Below are 18,912 nucleotides of genomic sequence, written 5' to 3' on the forward strand. Positions count from 1 at the left end.
GCCTGGAGAATCCCAGGGACGGGGGAGCCTGGTGGGCTGCCATCTATGGGGTCGCATAGAGTCGGACATGACTGAAGTGACTTAGCAGCAGCAGGAGTGTGTGTATGTTAATCCCAACCTCCTACTTAATTGCTATTCCTCCCTTTCTCCTTTGGTAATCAGAAGTTTGTTTTCTAAGTCTGTGAGTCTCTTTCTGTTTTGTAAATAAGTTAATTTGCATCAGTTTTTAAGATTCTACATATAAGTGATATCATATGATATTTGTATTTCTCTGACTTGACTTCACTTAGAATGACAAATTTACTTTTGAACCTGAGCTGTCAGAAGCTTTCATTTTGTAGTTCTTAAATTTTCCCATTGGCTCAAACCAGATAGAAAAACTGGATGACCCAAATCATGGAGGTGTTTTTTTGTTTTTGTCAGCATGCTGTTCATTCTTCTCTCTCTCTTTTTCTTTTTTTTTTTTTTTTTAACTTTTGGCCACACCATGTGCTATATGGAATCTTAGTTCCCCAACCAGGGATCAATCAAACCTGCGCCCCTTGCAGTGAAAGTGCAGAGTCTTAACCACTGGACCACCAGGAACGTCTTAGCAGTGAAGGTTATTGCAAATGACCTTACTCTTAGGATGACTTGGCTTGAGTCCACTCAAATTCTCTTATCATCTCTTGCCAGTAGGAGGCTCTTCTAAAACATTTTAAACTCAGAGAAATTTAAGAGTATACTTCATCTCACACTCTTTAATTGAAGGTAGTGGGATGTTGAGAAAATGCCCAAGGTCCCACAGCTGTTTGTGTGGCAAATTTGGAGGGAGTCTTCCAAATTTTGGCTGTGAGAGCCCTTCATAAGAGTGAAAAATGACTTCTGAATCATCAAAAAGTAAATACGATCAGTGTAGCTTTATTGGGTTTGTTTATTTGAGGTATATAAATATCTAATGTGTATTTTTGTTTAAAAATTGGCATTCCTAGCAATGTATACCCAGTGATACCCTAAACCAGACAGATGAACCACTCCCATCGCTGCCTCTTAGGGGGAATTAGTTGTGTACAGGCATTGACAATCTCCCTCTAGGTGAAAGGACATCAGCCCACCAGGATATCCAAGTGTGGATAGCTGTGTCCGGGAAAGGTTGAATGGAGTGAGTCTTGAACATTCTGAAAATGTGTACATCAAAGGAATTTCATATGTAAAGCTTCAAAATTTTAAAAAAATCATTTGTTTGGCTGTGCCAGGTCTTAGTTGTGGCGCATGGCATCTTTGATCTTCCCTGTGGGATGTGGGGTCTTTAGTTGGGGTGTGTGGAATCTAGTTCCCTCATCAGGAATTGAACCTGGGCCCCTGGCATTGGGAGCTAGGAGTCTTAGCCACTGGACCACCAGGGAAGTCCCTCTCATAAATGTTTGTTTACTGGAAGCTTTTAAAATCAAACAAAAACCCCAGGAAGTCTGATCTCTGTATTTACCAAGTGAGAAATTAGAAGCTGTGATGAGGCTCCCTTGTCTCCCCTACAGCTGAAGTCTCCTTTTTACAGGCGCTTATTCTTTTCTTTTCCCTTTTCTATTTCTTATTCATGTGTAATATTGTCAGTGCTATTTCATCTTCTAAAATGTCCTCAGATTCATCGTGTGAAACAAGCAAGTCTCCAAAGACCATGGTGTGTTTTTGAGTCATTTTTTCTCCTATGCCTCTCAAGGTATCTTTCTTGAGTGTATAATCTCCCCTGTACATGTAGGTTGAGGATGTCGGATCAAACTCTTGCTTTTTGAATTGCATTTGAGAGGTTAACCAAATATCGTTAGAATGCGTGAGCCCAGAGCCCCCGGTGAAGTAACAGGACAGGGTGGGAAGCTGTGCGTACTGTGACCTTCCCCCAGTCTTGGTGCTGACTGGGAAAGACCCAGACCCCCAAGGTTACTGACGGTGGGGGCCGGGTGCGATGTGGGCCAAGACGTGATGTCATGTAGCTGTTCAGAGCGTCGGGGAGACAGCACGGACAACAGGGGAAATGCTCATTATGCAGCTGAAAAAAGCCAACCGCAGGATGGCATGTTTGCTGTGATTGCAGCAGAGACAGACTGTAGATGGCAGAGGAAAGGGCTGAGTAACGAGAATGCAGCTGGCGGAACTGAGCCCCACTGAGAGGAGCCCTCACTGGTTTTGACAGCCCTGCGGTAGCCGAAGGAATAGACATTTGGACTTGAAGCTGTCACAGGTTCAGCAGTATGCTGCTGCTGCTAAGTCTCTTTAGTCGTGTCCGACTCTGTATGACCCCACAGACGGCAGCCCGCCAGGCTCCCCCGTCCCTGGGATTCTCCAAGCAAGAACACTGGAGTGGGTTGCCATTTCCTTCTCCAGTGCATGAAAGTGAAAAGTGAAAGGGAAGTTGCTCAGTCGTGTCTGACTCTGAGCAACCCCATGGACTGCAGCCCACCAGGCTCCTCCGTCCATGGGATTTTCCAGGCAAGAGTACTGGAGTGGGTGCCATTGCCTTCTCCTCAGCAGTATAAGGTGAGTCAAATGAGCAAAGCCCTGGGAGCCAGGTCGTCACGGCCGGGTGGGAACGCACCTGCTTTGGAACTGGTGCCGTGAGTGCTGTGCAAAAGCAGTGCCGCGTCTGACAGTGGGAATGGCGTCCCCGTTTAGAAAAATTTGTTTATCTCTCACCTAACCCAACACGATTGTTTTCTGTCAGAAAAAGAGGCCCTGTAGTGTTGACTAGACAAAATGAGACAGTCCCAAGTTTCAGGAGGTGGTTTTCTCGGCAACACCAAGCTCTGTCTGTGAGAGAGGCTGACAGCCTTGTTAATCTCTGGAAGTACTTTTGAGTGTGTTTGGCCCACTCTGCACACCCTACCCCACCCCGTACGTGCTTCTGGAGGACCCTCCCCACCCCATCCGGGTGTGGGGCTTGCCGAGCCGTGGCCTCGGTGTGTTTCCCTCAGACGGAGCTGTTTTCCATGGTCGAGGTATGCGCACTACACAATGTTCCAGTGATATAAGTCACTTTATTTGCTGATCTCTATCTCTTCCTTTGAGGAATGTTCAGTTTTCCAGATGAAATCATTGGAAACAAAATAGGCTGTGCTGCACATTTGAGCCATTAAAAAAAAAAAAAAGTGCTTTGTCGGTTGTGTAAAGCAATGTATTGCCTCAGGTCTTACTCTCTGAGCAGCCCCCGTGTGGGAGGTGGCTTGAGGGCTAAAGAAAAGCAGGCAACCCCATTCTTTCTTAAGAGGAACTGACTGGACATACAGGGAGAGCCTGAACTGAGGCTGGAGGCAGAGGGTTCCCAGCAGCTTGTGGGCCCTGCTGGTGGTCGGCCCCCGGGGCTGAGCAGGAGAAGGGCTTCCTGTGTGGCTGGTGGTAGACAGCCTGGCCCTGAGCCACACAGCCCCCACTGTGGTTGCTAAACCAGTTGTGGTTTAGTTTAACGTGTGCAGTAGTGTTTATAGAAGAATTCTAACCACTGGAGCCAAAACATCTTCACATAAATGTCCCAATTATTTCCCATCGGTTGATCTTCAGTCTGTATGAATCAAAATTGCCCAGACTTTTCACTTCAACTTTTCTCATCCTGAATCCATCTAGCAAGTTTTTATTGAGTGACTGCTCTGTGGTCTTCTGACTTGAGTTTTGAAAGGGTCTCTGTGTTGAGAATAAACTGAAAGGCAGGGCAAGCCAGGACACCATGGGGAGATGACTGCAATCTTGCAGCAGAGAGGTGCTTCCGGTCGGCAGAGCTGTTGGGGTTTCAAGAGGGGCTGGTCGGTCCTTTTTCGAAGCTGTGGTGCAGTCACGTGGCTCAGAGGGCCACACCTTCATTCCTGGACAGGCCACTGACAAAACAAAGTGAGGTATTTTCATTAATGGTTTTTGTATCCTAAAAATATTACGTGGTGATAGTCAAAATTTTCAAATAATTTAGAAAGTGACGAGGTAAAATATGCAAGTTTGCTCTGCACTGCCACAAGTTTGAGACTCACTGGGGCTTTCTGCACATTGACATACTTTGGGGGTTTTTTGGCTGCACTAGGTCTTAGCTCTGGTATATGGGATCTAGTTCCCTTACCAGGAGAAGGCGATGGCACCCCACTCCAGTACTCTTGCCTAGAAAATCCCATGGACGGAGGAGCCTGGTGGGCTGCAGTCCATGGGTCTCAAAGAGTCGGACACTTACTGAGCGACTTAACTATCAATTTTCAATTAAATGCATCAGAGAAGGAAATGGCAACCCACTCCAGTGTTCTTGCCTGGAGAATCCCAGGGACGGGGGAGCCTGGTGGGCTGCCGTCTATGGGGTCGCACAGAGTCGGACACGACTGAAGCGACTTAGCAGCAGCAGCAGCAGCAGTTCCCTTACCAGGGATCAACCTGGGCACCTTGCATCGGGAGTGCAGAGTCTTAACCTCTGGACCACCAGGGAAGTCCCCCGATTGTGTTTTAATACCAGTGGGATCAGACTGTATCTATGGTGTCACACTTGATTCCACTTGATATGCAGGAACACTGTGCGTCCTTCATCCACGGCTGTACACACAGTCCCCTGCCCTTTCTCCTCTGGCTGCCTGTGTTCCACTCCGGGGCTGTATCAGCACTTTTGATTCTTGATGCACAGTGAGGTGGCTTTCGGTATCTTATTCTTCCTGCTATTAAAATCAGTACCACCGTGAATTCCTACCTACCTTTGACCTTTGGGTGAGTTTATCAGTAGGTAAAGTTTTAGAAGAACTAGTTGGATCAAAGGCTGGGTGTTTCTTTTTTGTCATACATATCACATGTTGAGAGGCAGCGCAGGTAAGGACAGGTATGGAAGACCATGCATATGGGTGCTTGATTTTCAGTAGTGCATCTTACAGCTACTTGAGGCTTGAATTTTTATCAGTTAGCAGATAGAAGATCTGAGTTGCCATGCAGCTCCATTCCTCCCTGGAGTCCTCAGTGACGCCTCAGGCAAGTCTGTGGGCTCCGGCCCTGCTGGGGCTGCCGCTAGGACCTTTGTTCCCAGGGGCTGCCCCCTGCTGGAAAGGCCCCTCCCTTGTCCTTTACACACTTCACGCCCACTTGCTCTCCACCTTGGGTCCTCAGAGAGGCAGGACCATTCTGCCTCCACAAGAGCTTCCCTCCACTCACTCACAGCACCTCATTTATCTCTGTTCTAGCCCTGTTCACACTCGCAGCTGTTTTCACCTTACTGTGTGTCAGTCTGCCCTGCTCAGACACCTGGCCTGCGCGTGCAGGGCCTGTGTCAGTCCTGCGAATTGCTCCATCCGCGGGACTCTGAGTGACCGGCACGTAGTAAGTTCTCAAACATCGGTGTGTAGAATGAATGGGAGATCCACTCCTTACTGAAGGAATGATTCTCCCCTCACTCTGGGCCAGAGAGTGGCTTAGAAGAAACTGTAGGGACTTCATTAATCAATGAAGAATCTCCCACCCTGGACAAGGAGGGAGGAACAAACCCTAGACCCAGCATATGCTCACGGCCAGGCCTGCAGGGCAGCACAGGCCAGGCTAGTGTTGTGTATGGGCAGCAGCGAGGATGCCTCCCTTCTCTTCTGCCTTCTGAAGTCACCGAGGATCAGAGGTGGCTTCTCCAAGGCCGACTTTGAGGGTAGATGAAGCGCTAATGGTAAAGAACCTGTCTGCCAATGTGGGAGACATGAGTCATGGGTTCAATCTCTGGGTCAGGAAGATCCCCTGGAGGAGGGCATGGCAACCCACTCTAGAATTCTTGCCTGGAGAATCCCATGGGCAGATGAGCCTGGTGGGTTACAGTCCATGGGGCCGCAAAGAGTCAGACACGACGGAGTGATTTAGTATGCACGCACAAGCTACATGCGCCTTTTCTCAGAATCTTCTTGCCTTTTGACCTAATGACCTGTTCTATTTCTTTTTCTTGGAACAAATTAAGGGCATTAAGGGGGAGCTGAATGTACTTATGTAATGTGTACCATTACTTACCTGATATCTTTTATCAGGCCCAGATGGGAGGAGAGAAGTTATGCCAGCTCCCAGATTGGACCAAGGGCACCCTTGGCAGCCTCCGTTAACCTTTGAGATTCTGCCCACCGTTTTAGGAATGGCTCTGACTCGGGGCTTCCCAGGAGGCACTAGTGGTAAAGAACCTGTCTGCTAAGAGACAAAAGAGATGCGGATTCAATCCCTGGGTTGGGAAGATGCCTGGAGGAGGCATGACACCCACTCCAGTACCCTTGCCTGGAGAATCTCATGGACAGAGGAGCCTGGTGAGCTATGACCCATAGAGTTGCAAAAAGTCAGACATGATTAAAGCAACTTAGTATGTACTGACTCACAGTGTTTACATCCATCGGCAGCTGAAGTCACTGAAACCCGGAGATCTGGGCACTTTTTCCCCCACCTCAGTCATGCCTGGATTCCTGAAGAAAGTCTCTTAGAATGTATTCAGCAGTCGTCTTCTGAGGGGGACCACGGATGTGCTTATCAGCAGTGGGAGGAGAGGGCAGATGATTTGTACATCTTTACCTTAGGATTTTCTTGTTCTCAAGTCTCAATTTGTTTTTTATACACTTTTGATGGGAAGATAAGGTCCCAGGACAGCTCAGTTCAGTCGCTCAGTCATGTCCAACTCTTTACCACCCCATGGATTGCAGCATGCCAGGTTTCCCTGTCTATCACCAATTCCTGGAGCTTGCTCAAACTCTTGTCCATCGAGTCGGTGATGCCATCCAACCATCTCATCCTCTGTCGCCCCGTTCTCCTCCCGCCTTCAATCCTTCCCAGCATCAGGGTTTTTTCTACTGAGTCAGCTCTTTGCATCAGGTGGCCAAAGTATTGGAGCTTCAGCATCAGTCCTTCCAATGAATATTCAGGGTTGATTTCCTTTAGGATTGACCGGTTTGATCTCCTTGAAGTCCAAGGGACTCTCAAGGGTCTTCTCCAGCACCACAATTCAAACATATCACTTCTTTGGCGCTCAGCCTTCTTTGTGGTCCAAGTCTCACATCTATACATTACTACTGGAAAAATCATAACTTTTATTATATGGGCCTTTGTCAGCAAAGTGATGTCTCTGCTTTTTAATATGCTGGCACTTCACAGGCTCTTAATCGATCTTGTGCAGAACTGATCTTCTATTAGTGTCTAAGCCAGGACTGAACCCAGGCAAAAAAATGACTTCCTGAAAGTGAACTTTTCAGGTGTCAAGTTGCTTCTCTGCCCAGAGCAAGCACCGCTCTCCCCTGCACCTGCTCCCTGCAGCTGCTCCCTGGGGCTGGCCAGGCAGCTTAGCCAGTGGCTTGATTTGGCCACTTTGAGACTCGCCTGAGCCAGAGCTCAGATATTCCCTGAGAAGCCTGAAACAGAGACCAGCTGCTCTAGTTAGAAAACTCTCTGCTGCTGCAGTCGTGCGCTGGGGTGCTTCTAGGAGAGCCTTGGCTCAGAGCATGGGATCCCACCAGAAGGGGATGCTGTGAGATGCAGCACCAGGGCCCTGGCCTGTGAAGCCTGCCCAGCCATTGCGATATCCAGGGTCAGGAGGACACGCTGCCTCTGTGGCGTGCTGCTAGGTAGAATGAATGTGCGGCACTCGGGCCACTCTGCCTGCTTACGGAGTGCATGCGTGTGGGATGCTTGGCTGAAGGGACCATAACTTGCTCTTTAAATGTATTGAGAATAGGGGGCTGTGTTCAAGTTTGGAAGCTGGAAATCTATCAGATTAAACCTTTTAATCCACAGCTAGATCTTAGGTTATAAGACACCTAATTTATTTAAACTTGAGATTGTTTCTAGAAAACATCTTAGTATGATAGAGAATAGTACCTTCGTAAGCAGGCACAGTTGGTGTCCTGCTTGGGTGACCATGGACCAGTTACCTAGCCTCCCTTAACCTCAGTTTTATCAGCTCAAAGTATAGATGAAAGTGATTATACCTGCTATCTAATAATAATCGCATTGTAACTTAGTATGTGTCACTTACTGGGGACCATGTACTGTTCTCCTGGTATGTCTGGCCCTGTTGAACCTTCACAGTAATTCTGTGATACATTATTGTCTGAGTTACATTATCGTCTCTTGTTGACAAGATAAGGCCATTGAGGCACAGAGAGGTTAGGTACCTTGCCCACTGTTGCCTGGCTAATGAGTAGCACGTCTGGGATTAGAGCCCAGGCAGCTCGTGTTCCTTACTGTGCTTGTAGACTGTCTCACAGGGAATCCCAGGATTATAGCATGGAAAGGCACCTAGAACAGTCTTGCACCTGTAGGTGTAACAGTGTAGATCACTCTGCCTTCTCCCTCCCATGTCTCAGCTGTCTCCTGACTGTGGTAGGAGCGTTTCAGATCTCTGGCTGTGAGATCTCAGTGCAGGGTGCTGTGAAGGAGACTTGAGTCTCACTCTGTCACTAAGAAGTCAGGGAATCTCATGGGGCTGTGGATGGGTCATTCCATCAGTGTGATTTGTGCTTGTGAACATAGCTGGAGTCCTTCAACTTCTTCCTTCTAGCAGGGGAAATTATCACCCCATTGCCCTCACTTGGATTTAGATCATTGAATCATTGCTCAGAGACGATCACTTTCGCTTGTTTGTCTTTACTCCTTCTAGCTGACCCTCACACAGACTGTGTCAGAATAAACTGGTCTGAATCCAGGGCCTCAGTGGCTGAGATGAGCCAGTCATGGGAAGAGGGAAACAGCCCCCAACACAAGCAAAGCCTGGTGGGAACTGGAGAGTGGAGTCAGGTGTGAAAGATGGATTATTTGCACTCACATTTTGCCCCAGGTCCTTGTCGTGCGGGATGAGTAGGACAGGCTGGAACAGGGCAAGCCCAGAGATGCAGCGACTCTGCTTTTGCCTGTTCTCCTCGCAGGGTCTCTGCCCCTTTCTCCAAGGGATGAGGCGTTAAGTGTATCAGCCTGTTGATTTAAGTGTGCAGACTGTTCTTCAGAAAGCTTTTCAAAGTCTTCAGTAAGATGTTGCAAAGGTTTACTTGTTAATGTGAAATACACACCACACATATAACACGCACATGTATGTCAGTGCTGAGTTTGGAGTGTTTGACTTTCATCCACTGAAGGAGATTGTGGACTGTGCTGCATTGAAGGCAGTCATGGAAATGGAAGTTGTGAAATGGAGACAGCTTGCTTCTTTACATTGGGAATTTAAAAGCTGCAATGTTGTGTTTTTTGTTTTATAGGTGTGTCCCCAGATTTTGAGCATCTGAAGTGGACCTCTAATTTAAGCACTCCCTGCTGCTCCCTCACCCTTTGGAGAGATGTCTGTCACTTACGATGATTCTGTTGGAGTCGAAGTGTCCAGCGACAGCTTCTGGGAGGTAATGCCCATACTTTCTTCTGGATGAATGCAGAGACCAAGCCAGTGGTGCCTGACACCCCCTCTTTATTGACTGGGGCTGGGGTGATGAGATGACCATACACCAGAACCAGCCAGACCTCCAATCTAAGTGGCAGCGAGTATGGCCTAGCTCTCTGTGAGGATGGTAAACTTACCTTGCTAGAAAAGTTTGATAACAGAAGAGGTTAGAGATGTTCATTTAAGGTCTAATCAGTTTGTCCATTCTCATAGCTTCCTTTCCATGCTCAACCCTGCTGTGACTTGAAATGACATATACTGATTACCAGGCTTGGTCTCAGTAGCGGCATTACTCTTGAGTTTTGTAGAACAATGGGTGGTAGTGATGTGACAACACTTTGGGCAACGCAGGCAAGTGGCCAGGAGGCTGAACAAATTGCCCTTGGACTTCTTGGAGCATCTTCTTGTCTGTCTGTGCCTGCGACGAATTCCTATCCTAATCAGATTATGTTGTGGCTTGGGTTTTTTTGTTTGTTTTTTAGTGGAGATAATTATTCCTGAGTCCCACTTATTTCTTTGTTGTTATTTTGTCGCTCAGTCGTGTCCGACTCTTTGCGACCCCATGGCTTGCTTGCCAGGCTCCTCTGTCCATGGGATTTCCCAGGCAACAGTATTGGAGTGAGTTGCCATTTCCTTCTCTAGGGGATCTTCCCCACATCTCCTGCGCTGGCAGGCAGATTCTTTACTGCTGAGCCACTGGGCACTTACTTCTTACCTGCTGGATAAAACGGAGTCCATGAAATCTTGTTTATGTGGCTGCTTGGGCTTCCCAGGTAGCTCAGTGGTAAAGAATCCAGCTTCCAATGCAGGAGATGCGAGTTCGATTCTTGGGTGGGGAAGATCCCTGGAAAAGGAAATGGCAACTCACTTCAGTATTCTTGCCTGGGATATCCCATGGACAGAGGAGCCTGGGCAGGCTACAGTCCATGGGGTCACAAAAGAGTTGGACATGACTTAGCAACTAAACATGTGTCAAAACCCCTGGAACCATCCCAGCAGCTGTGGGCTTAGTGGAAAGAGCACTGGCTTTGTAGTTGGAAAGCTCCAGGTTCTGATCCCAGCTGCGCCATTACTAGCTCTCTGTGTGACCTTGGGCGAGTTGCTTGACTGATCTGAGCTGCAGTGTTTTCAGCTCTAAGAGGGATGATGGTACTGGTCTTCAAGGGAGGCTGCCACCATGAGACAAGAATGGCAACATCGGAGCCCTGTGATGCTTTCCTGACACAAAAGGCCCAGGTGCTGCAGAGCCCCATGGTGGAGCCTGTGGTTTGCCAGAGACAAGCACGGAGTTCTGTTAACTTAGATTAATTAGATGTGCGATTTTGTCTAACATCAAATACTGTCGATACTACAGCCTTAACACAGACAAGTGATCACAGGAGCCCAACTCAAACTTCTCTGAACACTTTTCTTCTCTGTGTATTGGGGGAAAGGTCATCATTGCCTTTTAGCTGACTACTTTATTTTATTGGAAGTCAGTGTTTATTGACCACCTACTGTGTGCTAGGCCCCGTGAGTTCCCATGGGACGTATGACCGCCTGAGTCCCTGTTCCTCAGCTACCTTCCTGGTGGGGATCCGGGCTGGAGCTCAGTCTCAGTAGCCGGAGAGGCATATGTGACCTGGGGAACACCTCAGCAAAGGCAGCAACAGAGTTTTGGGCACATCCCAGCTGCTCAGCCGCAGCGGCCCCTTGGCAGGGTCAGGTGCACTCTCACGGCGTGCAGAAGGATTGGTGGTGAAGCTGGATCAGAACAGGCAGTTCTGAGATGCAGGTGGAGGTGCCTCAGGGATGTGACTGGGATTCAGGACCTGCATGGCCCATAGGCAGGTCTGGGTTCACAGACAGTTGGGCCCTGGAGCCCGTGGCCTGCCCAGCATCGTGGAAGCCCTTGGGGACCCGGTGCTGACTGCAGAGCCTCCCTGTGAGTGCCTGTGAAGCCGGCCTTTAGAAACGCAGGTCCTCATCCGTCTCAACACTGATCTGAAACTACCGGCAGAATCCTTTAGTCATGGGGAAAGCTCCTGTTTGGTAACTGTGGTAACAGTGCCATTGGCCTCAGTCAGCACCTGCCTGGAGTGCGGTGGCAGTACAGGGAGGCTAGCGCACACAAAAGGCCTCTTGAGGGGTGGACCTGGAGAGGCCAGGGATAGGTTCAGACACAGGCTTTGGAACCAAGTGGCCTGGGTGTGACTCCCTGCCTTGTCACTTACTCTGTGTGTGTGTGTGTGTGTGTGTGTGTATAGCTTTAGGCAAGTTACTACTTTTTCTTATCCTCAAATTTCCCAATCTGTAAAATGGGGATATTAACAGTAGCCACATCCTAGCATTGTGAGAGTTAGGGAATGAAAGTAAAAGTGAAAGCTGCTCAGTTGTGTCTGACTGTTTGTGACCCCATGGACTATACAGTCCATGGAATTCTCCAGGCCAGAATACTGGAGTGGGTAGCTGTTCCCTTTTCCAGTGGATCTTACCAACCCCAGGATTGAACCTTGGTCTCCTGCATTGCAGGCAGATTCTTACCGCCTGAGCCACCAGGGAAGCCCGAGTTAGGGAATGAATACATGTAAAGTGGTGTCAGGCATCAAGACAGGTGCCAGCTGGGAGCTCTGTCCCTCTGATGCAGGGGGTGGGGGTCATCACACACACACACAACATATAATCTGTTACTGTGGGGGGTGTTGGTTAGCACTGTCTTAATAACCCAGTTGATGTCAGAAACTTCTGTGGAAAAATTAAGTAGCTAAATATAGTTCTATTTTAGAAGTCTTCAGCTGCTTGTTAAAAAAATAAAATGTAGGTGAAAGTTGCAGTGTGTATTGTCAGCATATATTAAGTCAAGTGGCTTGAACAAGCCCTGTCACTGTTGTAAACCCCTAGGCTCCCTGTTAACTTCTTAACTGCAGTGTCAGTAGACGAGAACATCTCTTGTCCAAAGGATACAAAGGCAGATGGGTTTATTTTCTAGACAGGCTCTGCTCATCTGGTGGCACTGCCCCTGACACCGCTCTTCAGCTTGCACAGAGCAGCAGTGCCTCTCCCCCCTCCCGCCCACCTTGACAGTCGTGCCCTGAGTGGAGGTGTGATTGCTCAACCGAACCAGCTCTGAGCAACCCAAGTGCACGCTGCCAGCTGCACGTCTCCAGGCTGCCAGCAAGGTCCCTCTTTCCTGTGGAAGGCCACTTCTCACTGGTGTGACCCCACAGGACTGTTGTGCAAATCTAAGGAAAGCATTGAAGTCTCGAGGTAGAAGGCCTTTTGTGCCTGATTTTACCCCTTTCCACCACAAGGTGCTAACTGAATAACCCAGCGCATAACTGGGTCATGCTGGCTTCTTCCACGCGCTGGCTGTGTGCCTGCGCAGGGGACATGTGGCACTTCCCTGCAGGAGCCTGTGGCTGTGACATTCGAAAGTAAGCTCCCTGAGGCAGGAGACACAGGGATCATTGTGCGAGGCGCTGTAGAATTTGCTGGGGCGCCCAGGGGCCAGTGGGGCTCCCCCTGGAGGAGGGGGCAGGGAAGGTGGCATGGAAGATGGGCAGGGTCGGTGCTAAGCACCCAGATGTTCACCAGATGGACGAATGAACAAGGGGTGCTCTTGGGAGGAGGAGGGATTACTCACAGGGACATATCTGCCAGTTAGTAGTTAGTTGGAGGGGACACTTTCTTTACCCCAACACTGCAACACTGTAGGAAACGATTCAGAAGCGAGGAGGGTGGGGGGCTGATCCCCACAATGGAGGAGCTGGAGGAGAAAGGACGGTGGCTTCCACAGAGAGCGAGGGCAGTGAGGTCAAGCTACAGTTCTGCCCTTGGTATCATGGCGTTCAGAGAGGGGCCCGCTGCTGGCCTCACCAGAGAAGGTGTGTGGGGCAGGTAGGGCTGGGAGCCAGAGGAGGGACAGCATTCTAGGCCAGAACAATGTCTGGAGATTGCAGTGAGCATGGTCCTGCAGAGGCTGAGGGTCTTGACCTCTTTGGAGCCAACTGCCTGTTTGGGGGCTGAGCAGTCATGTGGGTACAGATAGGTTGAGGCTGAGTCAAGGTGGTTCCCCAAGGTGACTCCTTTAGCCACCAATTGGCTAGAGTTGGAGCCTGGCCCATCCTGCCCACAGGCTTCCCAGCAGGGCGTGGGTGGGTCGGTTGCTTCTGGCAAGTCCTCTAGCTCACTCGGGGAGCCTGCAGGCGCACCCCCACATCTCCAACTCCAGGCCCTGCCTTGGGTCTCCTCTCTGGCTCTGGAGGCTGGGGCACAGGGAGAGCCAAGGCCGCAGGCCATGGCACTTTCCCAGTGCCATTGGGGAAGCCTGGCTGCCCTCTGCCCTGGCAGGTTCTGGGAACACGACAGTGGGTTTGGGCCCAGCAGGCCTGAGGGCTGCTGCCTCAGTCTCTGAGGGCTCCTGAGGGCCAGGTTGGGAGGGCAGACTGCTGATTTCTGGGTCCCAGCCCTGCAGCTCGCTCACATCCCTGAAGAGGAGCCCTGTTCAGCTGTCAGCAGTGGTGCTGTTAGAGCTCAGGCCTCCCTGGATGACGCCAGGCTGGGGCTGACCTGTGAGCACTCTCCGTGGGCACAGGGAGCCTTGGTGGAGAGTATTTTGGAGATGAAGAGGACATAGATGTCTTGCTGTAGAACATTAGCCCCAAAGAGTTGCCACATGACTATTTGCCGTCTGCTTCAGAGAAGGTTCTCTCTGCAATTCCTCTCAGACTTGAGCACTGTGGACTTGGCACAGCACGTGAGAACATCTCCTCGGCATCAGGGTTTTGTCCGGGAAGCCGTCCATGTAGGATGGGATGCCCTGTTCCCATCCTTCGAGACCACTTTTGTAAGTAACATTTAGAAGATGCTGCTGCCCCGTGTTCATGGATTCCGTAAAGCCTGATTTGGCATCTACCACAATCCAGGCCCTAGGCTGAGTCCTGGGGTCCCAAAATGAGTGCACAGTCCTGGGACCCCAGAGCCAGCATTCGTCGTGGCGGGCAGTCCTGGGCGGCGGCGCGGGTGCTGCGCGTGGAAGCAGGAGGGGGTGAAAGTGGCCGTCTCCTTGCCTCTGGGCAGCAGTGGTCCTCCCACGTGTCTCTGCCTCCTCCTGCCCACACACACAGATCTGGGGGCCCGCCCTGCGCAGCAGCCCTGCTGTGGGGGTGTCGGCCTCCTGCTTATACCCGCAGTGCTCGGGCAGAGCTCCCAGCAGGCTGGTGGCTTGCCTTTATTTCACCACAATTTCCAAATAGATCCATCAGTTCATTCTTACAAGCAAGCTCTGGTATCTGTTGAGCCATGACCAAGGCTTAGGGCACCAGCCTCCCTGTTCCACTGGATGTTCCACCTGTTGTCCTCCCTGCAGCCAGGACAGCCCATCAGAAAAGCAACCCTGCGTGATTCCTGCCCTGCGTGGGAAGCTTCACTTTTCTGCATCACCTTCAAAGTGAAACCATGAGTTTTGTGTGGCTAGGACTTGAGCACATGCTGGGAGCTGCCGGATGCCAGGAGCTCTGCCCTGGGCTCCAGCCTCACTGAACAGTGATTTTTGCCACCCCCTGTACCCCACAGCTGGGTGTGTGCACACTACTAAGTCTTTGAGCTGTGTGCACATAAGCTATGTGTTTCTGGTCTGTGTACTCTCTGTGAGTTCTAACCCAGGATGAAGAGTTTCGAAATGAAAACCAGTGATAGGGGCTGGCACTTGTTGCACACTTGCTCTGTGCCAGGCCCCTGCTCTGCTTTCCATGGGTGCTCTCAGTCCTCACCACTGCCTCTGCGATTGTGAGCTCCACTTTACAGGTGGGGAAACTGAGGCCCGGGTGGGGATTGTGCCAGCTGGGGGCTCAAGCCGCTGCCTCTAGAATGCTCTCCTGCCTCTGCTTGCAGCCTCCTGGGAGCAAGAAGAGACATGTTCATTTGCAGAGGTGCCACATACTCAAATGCCTCTGCTTCGGTGTGAAGTCGCCCCTTGTCTGGGTTCAGCCCTGGCGCCAACATTCATTGCTGTGAAACCCTGAGGGCTCAGAGGAGAGAGATGACCTGCTCAGAGTCCTGGGAGGAACATGGCGTTGCTAATCCCTGCTTCCCAGGGAGGGCATGAGGACTAGAGATAGTGTCTGCGGGGCCAGGGGCCAAATGACTCCCGAGCCTGACTGGTCCTAATGTGTCTCCTCTTCACGTGTGACCGTCACACCTGTGGAGACAGGTGAAGGCAGACAAATCAGGTGGTCTTTCCTCTGCTCGCTGCAGGCTTTACCTCCCCTGTCTAAACACCAGTGTTCTAAATGCCCGGTAAAGAATCACTTCGTTTTTTCCTGGAAAGAATTGACCAGTCAAGATTTTTTTGCCATCAAGCTTATCCTCTGAAGATTAATTTTTATTTTCTCACTTGATTTCAGTGATGGCAAAAGTGACTTGTATAAGCCCTATGGGAGAAAACAATTTCTATTTCTACTCAGTAACAAACAGAAATGCATGCTTTTAGAACTGGAGAAGTCCTGAGAGCTCAAGCAGCCTGTGGTGGCTTAGCCCCATTGAGACGTCTTTATACAGACGTGTGGTGTGGGTGCAGTGAGCTTAGTGCTGAGGGACCCAGGTACAGAGGTGGGGTGAAGGAGCTGTGTCCTGTGGGGCAGGGTTTTTTGTTTTTTTTTTTAAGTGGGAGTCATGAAAGGTGGACTGGGGACCCGGGGAGGGTGGGACACTGTGGAAGCAGCAAGCTGAGGAGGGGGTAGGCATGGAAGGGGGTGCTACCTGGAGGAGCTGCTGTTTGTTCTCACTTTTCCAGTCTGACAATTTCTACGCCAGATCATTTGGCTTTTTACCCCGGGTGTTCCTTTCACTGCTGGAGTTTCTGCCAGAAGCGGCTTGGTCTTCAGCGAGCCCTTACTTACAGAGCTGGAACCGATCTCACTGTCTGGGTTGGGGCAGCTCTCACAGCAAGGAGGTGCCACTCAAACAGTGCCTGCTGGAGTGTGGGGGGAATGAAAGAGGGCAGTGAGCTGTCACCAGGCAGCCAAGTGCTCCTGCCACTTCCCAGGTGCTTGGCTGAAGGAGTGTGTGCACGTACACGCGTGCCGGGGAGACAGGGCTCCGTGCAGGGTCTTCGGGGCAATGGCTCACAAGTGGGGCATGTTCTGTGCTCAGGCAAGTCCCCAGGCATCACTGGGCCTTTATCCTGACATCTGAGCAACATTTCCTGGAGGGGCAGAGTGCAGTGAACCTGGCTGGCCAGTCTTGAGGAGTTGAGGTCTGAAACAAACTTTGTGTGAACATATCTTTCCTCTCTACGTTATTTTGTTCTGCCCTTGAGTTATATCTGAAAATTGGAATCTCTCAGTTTCCCCTTCATCCATTTTTCAGTTTGTCATTTTGAGCATTTAGATTAAAGGATGATAATGCAGTCATCTTTAACGTTGTTGAAGTTCAGGGTTTGTGCTGTAACACGCTCAAAACAACAAAAGGTGCCTTGCAGGGTAATGAGCCTCATCTTCTTCACCCTCCTACTTGAGTACAAATTCCAGGAACAGAAGGTGAGTCTGCAAAATGTTGGGGGTGAGAACTGAAAACCAGGAGTTGGGCCAGAGTGAGACCCAAGGCAGAGACAGGACCCATGTGGGTTAGAGTCGAGCCAGAGCACACAGGTCGGGCTCGAGGAGGCTGGAAACGGGGACTGCTAATGAACAGCAGTGGCAGGCCAGCAAGGAGCCTCCATGTCTGAGCCTCTTGGGGCCCTGCCAGGTAAACTGCATTAATATCCTGTTTTGAGAATAAAGAGCCTGGTCAGGTTTAGGGTAGTGCTGAGGTGAGGAGCTCCAAGACCTTCTGTTCCAGGGCAGGGTGAGTTGGGAGCCTGGATGCAGGGTGAGCTGGAGGGCAGGTTGGAGAACTGGGGGTGGGATCCTGTAGAAATGAGGGCGCCCAGAGACAGTTTGAGCGCAAGGCACAGAGCTCATGGTTCTCCAAGGACACCCCTCACTCTTTGGTGTTTACAAGCATGCCCCACAGATCTTACAGCCTTAAGATCAGCTGTGACCTCCTGTTAGGAAAGAGAGGTTCAGACTAGGGGTTGGGGTAGACTGAAGAAGGGTGCCTGAGAAAGAGGCACTGCTGGTGTGAATGGATGTGGCGTCTGCTGAAGTGATGTGAAATCGCTCAGTCGTGTCCAACTCTTTGCGACCCCGTGAACTGTATGTAGCCTACCAGGCTTCTCCGTCCATAGGATTTTCTGGGCAAAGGTACTGGAGTACTCTGCAAATGTGAGTGGGAAGCGTGGCGCAGCAGGGCCGCTCCCGGAGCCCTCCCAGCTGCCTGGACACCAGGGACTTCGAGAGAAATTGATCTGGGCCTGAATTTGACTGAAAGCCGGGGGAGTGCTGTGAAAGAACCATGAGGCTCTTCTGCTGGTCTGTACTCGGCAGAATTAGTTGTTCATTTGTCATCTCTGGAGTGTGTATCTGATGATGTGTTCTGAGAGCTGATTTTTAGCTTTCATGGGGAGATCTCAAGAACTCATTGGATTGAGAAAAATGAATAAAGGAGCATGACTTCCTTCCTTCCCTGTGCCTCTCGCTGGGCGCTCAGCAACTTCTCAGTCCTCTTGTGTCTACACAGAACGGAATCTCCGCTCCCAGCACCATTCAGGCACTGAAAACACATTAGAGGGTGCCCTCTGTGCTCCTGGCATGGTGGAGGGAGGAGAAGAAAGGCACAGTCCTGCCTGCAAACCCCCCACGTTGCCACATTTTGCACGTGGCAGTAGACACCACTGCAGGAGTAACAGAGAGGGGACCTTCCCGGAGCCGGTGGCATGGCATGGAGCTCATGCTCTGTGGGCCTCAACCTCAAGCCTTCCACAAGCAGCCTTGCCCCAGAGGTCCCTTCTGCTCTTACCTCAGACTTCACCCTCCTCCAGGCAGCCCTGACCACCTAGAGTGTTCCTTCCAGAAGTGGCCACTGTCTGTAGTTGTTACTTAACCCCGAGTCCCACAAAAGCAGAGACCACAACACTTTGTTCACCCCTGCATCCCTGGCCCCTGGCATGGTCGTTGGCACACAGTAGGTGTTCACCCCATATTTGTGAGTGGCAAGAGGGTATTGCCAGACCCTCAATCATTGAGTCATGAGTGCTCCAAGAGGTAGCCAGCCAGCTGGCGGCATTGACAGACTGTTCAATTAGGAATCCTGGAATTGTGACGGGCCCTCAGAGATCATCTGATCCTGTCTCCTCTCTTTCTGTTGTGTCTGAATGGACAGCTTGAAGAAATGGCCAGGATTTATTATGTGATGGCTGCCCCCATCTAAAAGCATGGGTACAGCTGAGGGACAGAAATGCAGGCAGAAAGACCCAGTCATTGCTGTCAGGGCAGGGCCAGTTCTTTGTGGCTCCCCTCATGAGAGGAGGTGGAGGGAAGGTGGCCTCATCAGAGAGGGCCAGGGCCTGATGGATTCAAACAAGACAGCCAGGGCCCACTCAGCCCACCTCTGCAGGCCTGTAATCAAGGAATTCCTGAAGGCTCGTCTTTCAAGGTGGTTGAGAAAATCCTGGAGCCTTGGGCATCCTGGAGCAGCTTCGG

The 18,912-nt window shown here is 50.6% G+C and overlaps 1 protein-coding gene across 1 annotated transcript in view; it reads left to right on the forward strand.

Annotated features, from left to right (window-relative positions):
• PACSIN2 (protein kinase C and casein kinase substrate in neurons 2) overlaps nt 1-18,912 on the forward strand; it is a 115,406-nt gene that overhangs the window by 72,122 nt on the left and 24,372 nt on the right. Inside the window, 1 exon segment of the mRNA XM_070371484.1 lies at nt 9,177-9,314. Coding sequence (XP_070227585.1) covers nt 9,255-9,314 — 60 coding nt within the window. The 5' untranslated portion in view covers nt 9,177-9,254.

This window comes from Bos mutus, chromosome 5, assembly GCF_027580195.1.
Source record: "Bos mutus isolate GX-2022 chromosome 5, NWIPB_WYAK_1.1, whole genome shotgun sequence".
Taxonomy (NCBI): domain Eukaryota; kingdom Metazoa; phylum Chordata; class Mammalia; order Artiodactyla; family Bovidae; genus Bos; species Bos mutus.